Source organism: Cervus elaphus, chromosome X, assembly GCF_910594005.1.
Source record: "Cervus elaphus chromosome X, mCerEla1.1, whole genome shotgun sequence".
Lineage (NCBI taxonomy): Eukaryota > Metazoa > Chordata > Mammalia > Artiodactyla > Cervidae > Cervus > Cervus elaphus.
In genome coordinates this window covers 142,776,005-142,792,782 of record NC_057848.1, presented here as the reverse complement: position 1 = coordinate 142,792,782, position 16,778 = coordinate 142,776,005, and the positions used below count along the sequence as shown (strand labels likewise).

Here is a 16,778-nt window from a genome sequence, read left to right as displayed (position 1 = left end):
ACTTTCCCAATTTGGAAGCAGTCCATTGTTCCATGTCCAGTTCTAACTGTTGCTCCTTGACCAGCATACAGATTTCTCAGGAGATGGGTAAGATGGTCTGGTATTGCCATCACTTGAAGAATTTTCCACAGTTTGTTATCTTCCACATAGTCAAAGGCTTTTGGGTAGTCAATAAAGCAGAAATATATGTTTTTCTGGAATTCTCTTGCTTTTTCTATGATCCAACAGATGTTGGTAATTTGATCTCTGGTATCTCTGCCTTTTCTAGATCCAGTTTGAACATTGGGAGTTCTCAGTTCATGTACTGTTGAAGCCTAGATTGGAGAATTTTGAGCATTACTTTGCTAGCATGTGAGATGAATGCAATTGTGCAGTAGTTTGAACATTCTTTGGCATTGCCTTTCTTTGGGATTGGAATGAAAACTGACCTTTTCCAGTCCTGTGGCCACTGCTGAGTTTTCCAACTTTGCTGGCATATGGAGTGCAGCACTTTCACAGCATCTTCTTTCAGGATTTGTAATAGCTCAGCTGGAATTCTATCACTCCCACTAGCTTTGTTCATAGTGACGTTTCCTAAGGCCCACTTGGCTTCACATTCCAGAATATCTGACTCTAGGTGAGTGATCACAGCATCATGGTTATCTGGGTCATCAAGATCATTTTTGTATAGTTCTTCTGTGTATTCTTGCCACCTCTTCTTAATATCTTCTGCTTCTGTTAGGTCCAAACCTGCAGCAGCTTTTAACTAAAGCTCTTGCTTGGAGATATGTTGATTGTTACTGGTAATGAACATTCAAATAAGTGATCCTCACAAGAACAGGACTATGGTTACACATTTTCAGATGAGATGATTATAATTATTCTTACTATTAATTTTATACTTAGAGTGGAGGGAGAAACAGACATATTTTTACATTGGGACTTCTTCCAGACAGAATACCACTATCTTTCATTTTACTGAAGATATAACCTTAGTTTTACATAGAATCTCTGTTCAGCTCCTCTCCATTTGCTTGAGCCTGAAGCTCTGATTTCTACTGTATCAAATGGCTTAAATTGACCAAAATCTGGGTGTCTAGTTTTAGCTTTCAGCACTGAGGCAATGCAAGTGTCAGTGCACATAGTTGTGCTACTAGGACTAGTTTCATCTGATGTTTTTATTTTTCTGTCCTGGCCTTTAAAGGTTTACTTATACTTCCCAGCAAGAGAGAAAACATTTAAAAGTATAGTTATTGGAAATTTTCCAGCATCTTAATGTTTTGCAGAGGGCATTTTAGAAAACTGAATCTGCCTCATCCTTGGGAATGGAAGTCAGTCTTTTCTCAATGCATATGGAGTTAATCAAATCTACCTCATAAAAATATAATGTGGGGATTAAGTTTAATACCATTCATAACTGCACACCACAAGGACTGACATAAACATGCCCTCAATAAATGGTGACTTTTACTATTTATATTATTATATATTGATATTTTCTCAGAAGTAAACATATTGACAAAATCATAAAGCACATTCTTTTATTAGACAAATGGCTTTCCAATAATAATTTTGACCTCATGACTAATATAGAGTCACTTACTCCCCTGGGTTACTTTATAGTTTTCCTTCAATCAATATTTATTTATTCTTCTCTATTTTTGCTAAGGAAGATATGACGCTGAGTGGCCAATTCAAAGCCATAATTACTGGAGCAATTAATGAGACCCTCATGCTGTCTATCTTCAGCATTACTACTAAAGCAGAGACAACCAATTTCGATTTTGCTTCTTCTCTTTTAGTGTCTGCTATTTAATGATAGGTGAAAAAACTTATAGATGACTTTGATAAGATGAGAAATGGAGATGTTAACAATATATAAGAATGATGAAATAATCACTAATCAAGAGAACTGGTGAAGGCTTTGGACTTCTGAATATGTTTGCTTTTAATATTTAATACTCTAAAATATTTTTAAATTAATCATCCCTAATATTTTTAAACTCATACTGTAAGATTTCCTAAGAAATTAGGAAACCAGTTATTTGCAGTATTACTTCTTACCAAGCAGCTTTTATTTTTAATATAAGGAAAAGGTCACTGAGATTGAAGGTAGTATGGTCAACCAGCCATGTGTCTGGGCTCCAAGAGTAGAGAGTTGGGTCTAAGCATAATAGTGTTGTAGTCTTTGATACCCTTTCCATTTCTATAAAATGTGAATGTAGAAGACTTTATAACATAGGCTATTGAGATAACACGTGAGAAAATGCATGTCAGGCACCTGAAGAAGTGCCTGAGTCTTTGTAACAATTATCCTACTACTGCTATTATCATTTTACTATATTGATAACACATCTTCTGTAGCTTGGTTACCCTGTAATAAATGGGAAAAATTGGATTACTTGGTACCATTTTTGGAACTGTCTCCTGGTTTGCTAACCATTTCTTAAATCATTACTGTGAGTAGAAAATGTAGTGCCATATGATTATGAAGAGTGAAAGATGCCTTTTCAAGGAATGGAGATAATTTATGACTTATTTGAATGCAAAGTCACACTCTGAAATTAGGAATAGGATCTAGCATATTTCTTTTAAATATTCATAGGCAATAAAAACTCTGGCTGTTTGATGGATTTAACAGGCAACTGAATATTACCTTTGCTCTGCATAATTGCAGTTCTAAGAAACACTAGGTAGGCAATAAAAAAAAGCACCACAAACCTCTGACATAGGCATTTTAATTGGAAGAAAATGGGCTACAGCTCATCTTCAAATGAAAGAGCACTTTGTTTATTAACAGAAAAAAAAAACCTGCCTTTTTTTAGCCAAAAAAAAAAAAAAAGGAAAATTACGGCTTTTAAAGATTCAGAGAATACTCCCTAATACCATACATAAAAATTAACTCAAAATGGATTAAAGACCTGAATGTAAGGCCAGACACTATAAAATGCTTAAAGGAAAACATAGGTAAACACTTTCACATAAATTGCGGCAGAATCTTTTTGAGCTATTCCTAGAGTAATGAAAATAAAACAAGTATTAACAAATGAAACCTAATTAAACTTAAAAGCTATGGCACATCAAGGGAAACCATAAACAAGGCAAAAAGACAACCCTCAGAATGGAAGAAAACATTTGAAAATCAAACAAATGACAAAAGATAAATCTCTAAAACATATAGACATCTCATGAAGCTCAATACCAGAAAACAAACTATCCAATCAAAAAATGGGGGGAAGACCTAAATCGACATTTCTCCAAAGAAGACATACAAATGGCTGACAAACACATGAGACACCCGGTTTTAACTTGTGTCTCCTCTTAACTCTTTGATCATTGCTTCTTTTTTCTTTGTAAACACTGTTTCCTTGGCTAAAAATTTGATGTGGAATTTAACTCCAAAATCCTATGCATTTTTTAAAAATCTTGGCTTATCTGGGGTGATCTCCTGAACTCTATAGTTTTTTCAGTATGTAGCCTGAAAAATTCCCCATCTTTGTAACTTCTTTGAATCACTCTCTTTAACTTCAGTACTGTGAATCTCTTTTACAGGATTAGGGAAAATCCCCACCTGGGTACTCCATAAGTACTGCAACAGATTTTTTTTGCTCTTCTGCCACATAACACGCTAACCTCAGATCTCTGAGTTCACCTGAAGATCTGGTGACCAGTACGTGCACACACTGCTAGATTCCCACCTTAAACTCCTGCATTTCTCAATTTTATGGCTCTAGGCAGCCGAGGAGTACTGGGATTTTATGCACCCAAGGGCAACCCTCCAACACAAAGGGAGGAAAATGGTTGAATAAGTGCTCCAGTTTCCATTAGCCCAGTGGGGCAATTCTGTGTGCTCTGAGACACTGGTGTGCTACCTGATTTCTTTAATGCTCCCAGTGGGACTGACCCAGTAACTCACAGTGGAAACTCACTCATAAAAGCATCCTACATCAGCCTTCCAAACTTTCATTCTCCACTCTCCCCATGTGCTCACTTGCCTTTCTTGGTATCACCTCCCAAATAAACTACCAGCACCTAAGGTCTCAACTCAGGGGTTGCCTCTTGTTACTATCAAACTGAAGCGTGCATACTTGGCTCAATGGGGGCAAAAAAAATGACATATGATCTTTCACCTTCAAACTAGTTTTTTTCCTTACTTCCTCAAAGTTGTTTCTGAAAAACACCATATACTCCATCACCTAAGTCAGAAGAAACCGAGCTATTCTCCTGGATTTTGCATTTTCTTTCTACTTGTCACCATCGGTGGCCTTGCCTTCAACTGAGCTAAAATATAACTTCTTACTTGATCTCTCTCTCTGCCTATGGTCTCCCCATCTCTTAACCTCCACTTCACTCTCGACGTAACATAATATGAGGATGGCACCTCTCTTCTCCTTCCCTCTCGTATATTAAACCCTTCAGCGGTTCCCTCGGTGCATGGTTAAGTGCATGGCTGTAGACCAGACTTTTTGTGAAGCATAGATCTCCCTGAGCAGTTTCACTGATGCCTTCTTGTTCAGGCTCACCTTCAGCCACAACCCCATTTGCATTGTGTGTTCTAGAACAACCAAATATTTCCGATTTTCTGTATGTGCTGGTGGCCACCTGTCTGTCATCGCCCTCCTACAACTGCCTATTTGGCTGTCTCCTACTCTAATTAAAAAAAAAATGTAGTTTACAACCAACCTTTTTCTAGGAAAGCTACCCCAAATGCCTTCCAATGCTGACCCACACATATCTGTGTCCTTTTCTATGTCCTCTAATCCCCTGTAATCACTTTTAATGCAACATTTTGCATCCTATAAGGATATTCTTTTGTTTTTATATCTTAGAACACACTAAACAATCAATACACTTTTGCTTAATTAATCAGTGTGTCTATAAGTAGTGAAACAGAGGAAATTTCTCTTATTATCAAACCATCAAACAGTGTCACACACATTCTAAATGCACTTAGCAATTGGATATGGAACTATACCTCATTATGAGGTGTTTTTTTCCTTCTTGATAAATAATCCATTCCTGGTTTAGGAGAGTGTATGCAAAACATTGTTTGATTCAGAGAAATATGTTATTATTTTTTCAATTTTGATTTGGAAAAACTCATACCATGTGCATTAATTTTAAATATGAAAATTCCTCTGTCATATATAAATAAAAACTCATATTATTTGGGAAGAATAAACAATATCCAGTATCTTGGGCACTAATAAAATCACCTGTATTATTAACAGATTACATATGGACATAACAAACGTGTGCACATGTTTGAAAAGCGAGAGAGAAAGAGATGGGTTATGATGCCTACACATATTGGTTAATCTTGCAGAGGGGAAAAGAACTGTGGTCAGATAAGATCTGATTTTGAACACTAGATTAACTATTCACTCATTTGAAGATCTGAGCATGTTACTTTACTTGGTCTTTTTCAGGATTCCTATTAAAATCCATAGTTTATAAAGGTTTTGTAAGATAAGATGATATAACAGACATGTAACTATTTCAGCCATGTCTAGCATTTAAAAGTTTCTACAACCTGGAAGCTGAACTAATATTTAAAGTATTCCCCCCAAAAAATAAATAAATCAAGTATTCCTCATTTTGCCTAAGAGGCATAAAGGTATTTGCTAGACATTTATGCAAATTAATTTAAAGAGATATTTTTCACTTCGCCCACCATACCTCTTCATGTAGTTCTCTCCAACGAGAATTAAATGTCTCGAGTTCTTCATTGATCAGTTCATCCATGACTCCGCCATCTGTTAGGGTCTGTGCCAATATGCGGATCTGATTCGGGTTATCCTCTGAATGTTGCATCAAATTTTCAAGTGACTGAAATAAATTTGCAATAATTACTACATCTCTTTTTCTAAATCCACTGAATTAATCCAAAATGCTCAGTATCTTCTGATTTACATATAATTAAGTTATAAGCAACCTAAACCAATATTCAACTGTGATAACAAACCTGAAAGATCATTGTTACTTTAAAACAATGATTCTGCTCCATGTGAATTTTCTCGGGCTTGTGGCAGAACTATGGAATGGGGTACATAAGAAGTGATTCATGGCCACCTTCTTCTCTGAAACTCTACTCTAAAACCTGGGGGATAAGACACTCAATTTCCCAACTTCTCTCATAGCTAGTGATGGCCAAGTGACATGATTCTGACAATGTAGACATTCAAGAGCAGAGTTTCCCTTCCCACATTAAAAAAAGTCACAGTATCTTTTGAAGAAATCCCTTTGCCCTTCACACGCTTTCACATACATGGCTTAGAGGTAACACAGCCATCTTTGGACTGGGAGGCAATAAGAACAAGGATGAGGTGCTTCTATCTGTTGATTTAGTATGATAAGTGCATGATCACATCCTTTGTTCTGGCCGTGATTCTTTTACTAATGTATAAGTTTGCCATTTTGTCTCATCTTTTTTGGAAGATGCTTCACAATGAATGCTTGGTCATTGAACACCTCTGAATAAGACAGGGACAAAGTCTGTTTATAGTCTGTTTGAGACCTGGGCCTGTCTCATTGTTCTTTGATACCTCAAAGTTTTACAGTTCTCTTGAGAAAATGAAGTTGCATATAATCATGCCCAGGTTTATGCTGCAATGTCCTAGGATCCCAATTCTATTCAGTCAAAAATATTTTACATTTTCTTAACATTGTGATTTATTTATGTACCTTGTTTTAGTGGGTTTACAAAGGGGCTGAACTACAAATGGCTCTATACATAGTATGTATTAATAGACTAAAACTACATATTCATTATATATAAAGAATTATCCAAAAGCTCAATAAAATGGATAGGACATGAATGACTGTCAGAAATTCCCATAAGTCAAAGTTTATACATGCAAACTCCTTTAAATTTTACTTCTTAAAGATCTCCAAAGGAAAATCTGAAAATGTACTAAAATTCTATAGGTAACTAAAAGGTATGAACATTATAAAGATATATTTCCAATAACAAAGCATGCCTATTTCATACCTTGAAACATCCTGGCAGTAATAAATTTATGATTTTTAAATAATGTAAAAATATGCTCCAATTCAGTGATGGTAGCTGTTAAACTGGAAATAATGTTTTACATTATCATCCTGTTTAGCTCTATTCCAATGGAGCAAACTTGTGCTCAAACTGTATCTGCAGGTCTGTAGTAGATTTAAGTAGGTAAAACAAAATGTCAACATAGAACTTAGTGATATAGCAAAAGGCAAATGTCCTTTGTAAGAGGTCATTTAAATTCTCTTTAAAGCCTTTAGACTGGATGTTTCATAATGGAATCAAAAGTGTCATCCCAAGTGCTAGGGCTGGGGAAGGCATAGCACCTCTAATCTTTGTGTGGTTTTCTTTGAGTTCATTTCCTATTTGGTTCCTGACATCTTTCAATGAGACATATCAATTATCATAATTATATTAATTCACTACTTACATTGAGCACCTCGGAGATTTCCTCAGCTCCACCAGGAATATTTTCAGTAGTCTTAAGTTTCAATTCTACTTCATTTAGCCACTTATTTGCCTTTTCCAAGTATGACAATAACTCATGCCAACATGCCCAAACTTCCTGTGAAAGAAATGAATATCATGGATGAAATATTTTGATAGCAAAGTGAATGTGCGACTCTGGTATTTCCATTTTTAAAACTTCTAAAAATAACACATTTTACACCTTTCATCTCTCCTTTGCAATAGATCACTGAAAATGCAGCTAGTCATTTTGAGCATCTAATACATTTATAGTTACAAATCATTAAGGAAAAATTTTATTACATGAATAAATTCAAGATTCAGTGATTTACTTTTTTAAATAAAAAATAATCAACATTACAGCCTGGGAAATACAAAAATAGGAGTATGCATAAAATTGCACATAGAAACCTAACATCACAACACATCAGCTACTACCACTTTTCTATGACCTCTAAACTTTATCACATATAAACACCTAGATAGTTAAAAGTACGGATTTAACTATATTGTCTTTTTTAACATTATATGTTATAATTTCTTCCATAGTACTAAGAAGATATAGTCTAAATAAAAATGCAAACACAAATTTGGATTTATTGCTGGTGGGTGTGTATAGTAGAATGGCCATTTTGGAAAACAATTTTTCATTCCCAGTAAGGTAAATATTCACATACTTAGCAATTCAACAACTCCACTTTTTGATACAGATCTTCAGAAAAACTGGTTTGCATGAAGAACAAAGACAATTACAAGAACACCCACTTCAGTACTTTTTGTAATAACCAAAATTTAAAAATAAGGAAAAGAGCCTTAATGTCCAGTAACAAAAGAATGTATACATATACCGTATCATACTTACACAGAGAATATAGAAGTGAAAATGAAAACTTCAAGGAGAACCTTATGGATGAGGCCCAGACACAAAAATGTTGGGCAAAACGAGTAAGTCCTAGTAAACAATATATTATAGGTTACCACTTTCTATAACCCTCAAAACAAGCAAATTTGAGTAGTATATTGTTGAGGCATCCACATGTGTGTGATAAAACCTGTTTTAAGCAGATAAATAATAAAGACCATTTTCTGGATTAAGGTTATGTCTGCTGGTAAAAAGTAGGAAGATGCACTAGAGAAAAAGAATATTTTAACAGTTATTTTCCATTAGCCTTGATATTGTAAATACTGGGCAAATGTATAAATCTACCACTGCAATCACGACCACCTGCCCTGCTACCCCTTTGCCATCCCCAAAAATAAAGCGTTGGAAGGACATTTTATCTTAAGAGAAACTAAAAATTCTATCAGATTTCCCATATTTTCACTTTTTCTCACAGCTCTTGCAAATGATGAACACTGTCTCTCTGTAACTGATGAAAAGGATCAGTCTAACCTGTTCTGTCAGCCTACTAACTCTTGCCTGGTAATTCATGTACACTTTATCACAGAAAGTGAAATTAAGTATTTTGCTTTAAAAAGTGATAGAAATCTTAAATCTGGGTCATTTCCAGCTCCTGCTGGACTACAGGCTGTCTTCCTTCTGGGCAAATATCCCAGTGGGAAAATATAAATATCCCCTTAAATACCCAAGTGTACTTTAGAGCTTTGAAGATAAGGAGATGCGATTGGGAATACGTCTTATTAACTTTGTTGCAGATTGAGGTAATGAACTACCTTGCTGATTTAACCATCAGGATAGATGGCCTCTTGTATCCTGAATGCATCTGAAGGACACAGCTGGAGAAGCTGAATGTACTGACTTTACAGGTCACCTCTGCAAAATAAAATATAGTCTTGCAGCCTGAATTGGAGCTAAAAGCCACTTAGAATAATTGTTAAGCTTAACAGTTTGGAACTTAACATTACTTTGAAATCACCAAATTCAAAGTGGCTTTGAAGAAAGTACAAGAGGAAAAAGAGACTTCCATTAAAAATGGTAAATGCTGATTCATGTCAATGTACGGCAAAAACCACTACAATATTGTAAAGTAATTAGCCTCCAACTAATAAAAATAATCGGGGAAAAAATGGTAAATGGAGCTGATTTGGTAATCCCTTCCCACAACCTGCTTTGGTCATATTAAAATCATGCATGTGTGCTAACTTGCTTCCCTTGTGTCCGACTCTGGGAGCCCATGGACTGTAGCCCACCAAGCTCCTCTAGAAACAGTATTTAAAATGTATTTCAAATTCATAGCTGATTTATAAAAGAAATATGAAAAGTCCCTAGGTAGTATAAACAGTAAAAATTGGGAAACTAAGATTAACAAAAATACCGCCATATCAGAACATAAGAACTGGGGTATTCAAAACAAATTTGCTATGGGAAAAGCGGTACTGCTGTCATGCATTCCAGGGAGATAAAAAGCATAAAGCTGGGTGTCACCTATCCTGGAAACAAGAACTAAAAATTCCCCATACATTGGAGTGTAAGAAATTAGCAAGAAAGCTGAGAATCCTTTGGATTTTGATTGGAAAATAAGTATTCACACGTAAGAAAGTGAAACCTAAGTTTATATCACGCATGAGGATAGAACATAACATCTCTCAGACTGTGGTAGAGACAAACAGAAGACTCTTAAGGATTCTCCAATAGCCTAGCACAGAAGGGAGTTCCAGTAAACTACAATTCCTACTATAGATGAGCTCACAAACACAAAATTACAAATCACATGATAAAACTCACTATTTTAGAGGGAGTTAATAGTTGTAACAAATAGTAGAATCCATCCATTGTGATAAGATAATAGATTCATTCAATGAATTTTATATTTAATAAGTTTAGCTTGGTGATAAAATTTGCCAGTAGAATCTACTTTTCTTGAGACTAACAACCAGAATTTATACTTAACATTCCATGTTCACAAAACTTTTGCTAGATGTTTCTACAAGCTCTCATTAGAGAGAGAGAGGACTAATGGGAAGGAACTGGGGGAACAAAAAAAGAGATGAATTTGAAAAGTTAGGCAATTCTTTCTTGCCTTTTTATGAGGATGTTTAGATGAAACTCATCTGGTCCCTTTCCTTTACAAGATATAAAAGTGCACGTGAATATTCAGAAGGGAATGGCTGACATGTATGCCCTACTGAACTGCTGGTATGGACGAAAAGGAATCAAAGACAACTCTTTCACGTTCCTCATTCCTAAGCATTATGCAATATGGGACCTGCCAGTGCCCACAGGCTGGTTTGGGAGGTGGTGGGTAAGACTCCAGGATATCACAAAGCCTGAGTAAAAAGGGTTTAATTTTCACTGTGTTATAATGCTACTGGCAAGAGTCAACCTGAAATTCCTGTTGAAGTCTCCAAGGTTATCATGTATGCTCAAGAAATATTTTTTCAGGTTCACAGTTCATATGCATAAGGCCAACTGGGCTCTCCATCAGAACACGACTATAGAGAACAAGCCAGTCAGTAGTGATACCCTACAGAGTCTGGTGAAAACAGACACATCATCACAGATGTGTGTGGGTGTTAACAAAATGTTAATAGCAATTGCACCCAGCCAAGAAAAGAACATCAGATAAAGGGTGCATTTTTCCTTCCTTATCCTCCCATATACCAAAATTAGAAGATTATTATCCAGAAATTGAGATAAAGGAACTGTAAGCTCATTTTTTTTTTCTCACTGCCACCTGTGTATAAATTACTGAATCCACAAGATTAAATTGGTGGAAGATTTTAGTAAAGTATGAGATCAAAATTTATCAGACTAAATTTTAATAAGTAAAAGTAAATGAAAACAGATGGTATCAGAATGAAATGCTGTTTAAAAAGCCAATTATAGGCTTAAATGGAGTTTAACCTGGTTGGTTTTAGTTATTGGACAAGCAAAACTGTTTCATGCTTATTACTCATTAAGTTGAGATTTCTCAACCAAATATATTTAAATCATTTCAAGGAAAAAACAGATAATTACAAAAAAGCTGAAGATGGTAGAAAAGAAGAGACAGATTTGCAAAATGAGTAAGTAAAACCTTGAGAAATGGAAAATATGGTCCTTGGAAAAAAATACACACACACACACACACACACAGAGATAGATGTGTATACAGATAGAGATGAATATACTTATATATCAAAGATTAAGTTATGCCCTAGGCAGTTGAAGAGAGAATTTGAGAACTGGAAGACAAATTTTAGAAAATTACCCAGAACCCAATAAATAATAATAGAAATACAGAAAATATTAAAGAGAGATCAAGAATCAGAATACAGGGTGGGGAGATTCTTCATAGATCTAATAAAGGTTCTCCTGGGAAGGAATGGAGAGGCTGGGAGAAAGAAAATCTCTCTCTAAAACTTTTGGAAACCACCAAAAAGAGAAATATTTTTTCTGTTCTTATTAATATGCCGGGTGACAAAGTATAAATGAAGGCAAATTATACATAGAAAAATAGACTAAAACTGCAAAGCATCAAAGACAAAGAGAAAATTAAAACATACCAAAGAAAGCTGAAAAGAAATAATGATTTGGCAGCAGATTTCTTGACAGCAAGAGATTTCAGAAGAAAATAGAATACCATTTTTCGCTGTTGTAAAAAATAACTCCCCAAGCATAATTATATGCTCAGCTAGACTATTTCTCAACACTTAGGGGGCAAAAAGGTATTTTTAGTTATATAAAATCTGAGAGCACTTGCTAGTCACACTCAATGAAAGAGCAGAAGCAAAAGAAATATACGAAAAAGGAAAAAGTATCACAGAAATTGGTAAAATAGTGGTGGCAAATTTAAATAAATAATAATTTCAACAACACAGTGGCAATGACACTGATAATTTAGGGGAATAATAAATGAGGTACAACAATAATATGGAAGATGGGAAGTAAATTCAGAGTTAAATGATTCTAGTGGTTCTGCTATATCATTGTTAGAGAGGTGCACAGAAATATTTATTATTGGTGGATACTATGATCAAGGTATTCAAGATAATAATGAAGGGTCCCATTAAAATAAAATCAATAGTATATGTATTCCAAACTACTGTAGAAGGAATAAAGATAGGCTAAATAATTTGATAACTTTAATACAAAGAGGAAACTTTAGAAGTGTCATGACAGATGAGAAATTAGAGGATAATTCATTAAAAAAAGATTAAAAATGTTGTTCTTAATACAAAAATAAAATATTTCTTTGGAAAATATACCCCAAAACAGATTCCTGGAGGAGTAGTGTATTTTTAAGTGAACAACTTGAATAATACAAAGCAAAGAACAATGAAGATGTAAGGAAACTAAGAACTTAAGAAAATAATATTAAAATGTTTTATTTGACTACTAGCAGAAAGCAACTTCCTAGATATAAAAAGTCCTTCTCTCATATAACCAAATAGTGAATCAGTTCTGATTTCCTGGAAACTATCAGTGCCATCTCTTCCCCTCCGTTCTTTATTTTCTGTAGCATTGACATGGCATGAATCAAAGAGATTCCCCTTTATATCCTCAGCAGCTATAATAGTTCCTGGGAACTACTGAGGCACTAGTCAAGTGTGTGAGGAGTAAATTGGATAAAAAAAGAACAGGGACTGATAAATAAAGACGGAAGTAGAACTGATAATGGAGAAACCTGGGAGTTGTAATATTGGTAATCTTGAGTACAGAGCAAAAGATATTATTTTAATATTTTTAAAGGTCTGCTCCACTGGTGCTCTACACATTCAGAGAAACTTCTCTAGTAATGAACTATAGAAATGATCCCTGAAAGTATACCCTGAATATTCATTGGAAGGACTGATGTTGAAGCTCTAGTACTTTGGTCACCTAATGCAAAGAGCTGACTCAGTGGAAAAGACCCTGATGCTGGGAAGTACTGAAGACAGGAGGGGAAAAGGACGACAGAGGATGAGATGGTTGGATGGCATCACTGACTCAATGGACATAAGTTTGCTCCGGGAGATGGTGAAGGACAGGGAAGCCTGGGGTGCTTTTTGCACTTGCATGTGCATTTGCAGTGCATGGGGTCATAAAGAGTCAGACAAGACCTAGCAACTGAACAACTCTACAGGTATGACTTATTGCTGTTGTTTGGTTGTTACGTCGTGTCCAACTCTTTTGTGACCCCATGGACTCTAGCCCGCAAGGCTCCTCTGACCATGGGATTTCTGAGGCAAGAATACTGGAGTGGGTTGCCATTTCCTTCTCTAGGGGATCTTCCTGACCCAGGGATCAAACTCCTGTCACCGACATTGGCAGGCAGATTCTTTACCACTGAGCCACCTGGGAAGCCCATGACTTGTATCTGTCTCTAAATATAAAAAAGTTCCATAAACAATCATGTTTTTCAGCAACAATGGTATACCTGGATTCTTTATCAATAATATGCACAAAGATGATTCAGTTTGTGCAGGAGAAGTTGGCTTAATTTAAAGCCCAACTAGATGCTGTATCTGGTAGCATCAGCATTTGATAGCAGGTTAAGTTTTGTGCTCCTTGGCACCATACCCATTATTAGTAAACAATACTTTCACAGGGAGAATCATAGCTTGTTTTTGATACAGTTACATGGTAATCAATTGAGACACTTGAATTACTTAGCAGACATATTCAGAGAATCATAACCTAAGGACTAAGGCATGTGGAAAAGATAAAGCAGGGCTTATGATAATAGATATTATGTAAAATGTCCAAAAAATGCTAGGTAGACAATGTCTTGTAAAGAACTCTGTAGGGTACAGCAATCAATAAAGACAATTATAAGAAGATAAACTTTCTCCCCAGAAAATCTCCCTGATGAGATACTTATATAGCTTTGGTGGTGGTGGTTTAGTCGCTCAGTCATGTCTGACTCTTGCCACCCATGGACTGAAACCTGCTAGGCTCCTCTGTCCATGGGATTCTCCAGGCAAGAATACTGGAGTGGGTTGCCATTTCCTTCTCCAGGGGATCTTCCCAACACAGGGATCGAACCCAGGTCTCTTGCACTGCAGGCAGATTCTTTACTGACTGAACTACCAGGGAAGCACTTAAAGCCTAACTAGTCTGCTGTATCTGGTAGCATCAGCATTTGATAGCAGGTTAAGTTTTGTGCTCCTTGGCAATATACCCATTGTTAGTAAACAATACTTTCACAGGGAGAATCATAACTTGTTTCTGATACAGTTACATGGTAATCAACTGAGACACCAGTTTCTATTGGGTTGCCTAAAAAGTTCATTTGGGTATATCCATTGCAGCTTATAGAAAAACCCAAATGTACTTCTTAGCCAACCCAATATAAATCTTGAGAAAACTTATTCATGGGATTTTGTGACCTATTAATTATCATAATAAAAAGATCTAGACAGGGAGCGGCTCACATTTATTGAGTGCTAGGCTAAATACTTTTTTTCCTTTTAACTGGAGGATAATTGCTTTACAATGTTCTGTTGGTTTCTACCATCCAGCAATGCAAATCAGTCATAGTTATACAAACATACACACACACACACATGTATATATCCTTTCCCTCTTCAGCCTCCCTCTGTACTTTAAACAGAATAACAGTTCATTTAATTTTCTCAACATCCTTTGATTTTTAAGCCCTTTTTACAGATAGGAAGTTTATAACTTTATAAACGTTTATAAACGTTATGGTTTATAAACGTTGTAAACGTTAAGCAAATGGTTTATAAACGTTTATAAACGTTAAACAAATGGCCCCCAGTAGCTAACTTCTAAGTTAGCCTGACTGAGGAATTTGAGCCTAAGTAGTCCTTAAACCAGAGTTCATGTTCTTAATCACTATGCTTCACATACAACCATAAGTTAACATGTAGTAATTGATAAAGATCAAGAAAAGTGACTGACTTCTAACGTCTTGCATTTTCCATTCAGCCTGGAATGGAAACATTAAGCAAATGGCCCCTAGTAGGTAACTTGTAAGTTAGCCTGACTGAGGAATTTATAACGTTATAAACGTTTATAAACGTTATAGCGACATTTATAAACGTTAAGCAAATGGCCCCCAGTAGCTAACTTGTAAGTTAGCCTGACTGAGGAATTTGAGCCTAAGTAGCCCTTAAAACAGAGTTCATGTTCTTAATCATTATGCTTCACAGACAACCATAAGTTAACATGTAGTAACTGATAAAGATCAAGAAAAGTGACTGACTTCTAACGTCTTGCACTTTCCATTCAGCCTGGTGCAGAGCCACTGGTAGTTGGTGGTCAGAGTGTCCAGTTCCTTTCTTAAAGCCTCTTGTGCTGAAGGTGGAGCTTGAGCTATGACACTGTTTACGGATTCAGTGAGGAGCTGCACTTTTGCTTCTTTTTGCTGGGCCTCTTCTTTGGCTCTCTGAAAAATTAAAAAAAAAAATGCTCTCTTAATAGCAAGGCAATGATTTGACTTCTAAGATGCATTTCTACATATCATAATCTTTCTTCCTTGTAATGTCTCTGTTAGAATGAGATTAATAAAAATAAATCCAATACTGACTCCAATCACTTCCATAAATTTCAGTTTGGTTACAATTGGAAACTCGCAGGAAAAATATACTCAGAATATAACAGATCTTTAATCAGAATAGTTTGAAAAGTAGTCTGTATGCAGATGTGTATTTGTGGAGAATACATACACATATATCCATACACACAAAATAAGCAAGAAATAAATATTTCAATGCTAACTAGGTTCAAAAAACCTCATAGGCCAGAACTGAAACCACTTTTATAAATTACTCAGATGGATGAATAATGAAATCAGTACAAATATCATTATTTAAATCAAAAGATAATTAACAGAAATAAGTCTTCTTAATGCTATATTTAGGAACATATTGTAACAGAAAAGTGTTAAGTAACCGAAAGCAAGAAAGAGAAAGATCAGATACTTCCCTGTCCGGGTTAGTCAGTTACTTCTGAGTCTTTATCAATTACATGTTCAGCATCACTCTAGTCTTCTCTCGTTCCGAGAAAAATGCATTAAGATACCCAATCATAGAGTTACTCCTACTTGGTGACAACATGAAATCCAAAGCAAAGCCCTTAAACTCTCCCTTAAATCAACCCCCCCTTAAATCATCTAACATAAATCCAAATCCTACAATAGGTTTGAATACCCACTTACTCATATAGCCCATGGTGGCCTATGGTGTGTCCTCTCCCTCACTGCCAAAGTAATCAACTCAACTTGTACAACTACAGAGTGTTGTTGTTGGTCTGTGTGTTACAATGAAGGTCAACCTTGAGATGAGCTTTCAAGCGTAAGTCATTTATGTGTGATGTGAAGGGAATAGTGGTAGGGAGGTAGGGAATGGGAAAAAAATGGAGATTGGGAGGGTATACTTATTAAACCCAGCAACTGCTGTTGGTGACAAGTTTAATCCTGCTAGGAAGGTCTATGAAACA

General features: G+C 35.7%; 1 protein-coding gene and 1 pseudogene across 9 annotated transcripts in view; both read right to left on the bottom strand.

The window, feature by feature from the left end:
* DMD (dystrophin) overlaps nt 1-16,778 on the bottom strand; it is a 2,565,910-nt gene that overhangs the window by 1,354,139 nt on the left and 1,194,993 nt on the right. For all 9 annotated transcript variants that reach the window (XM_043895268.1, XM_043895262.1, XM_043895270.1 and 6 more), the window contains 3 exons: nt 15,544-15,726; nt 7,416-7,550; nt 5,659-5,808 (listed from right to left, as the gene is read on the bottom strand). In XM_043895268.1, coding sequence (XP_043751203.1) covers nt 5,659-5,808; nt 7,416-7,550; nt 15,544-15,726 — 468 coding nt within the window. The remainder of the gene's footprint in view (nt 1-5,658; nt 5,809-7,415; nt 7,551-15,543; nt 15,727-16,778) is intronic.
* LOC122690921 lies at nt 13,051-13,167 on the bottom strand (annotated as a pseudogene).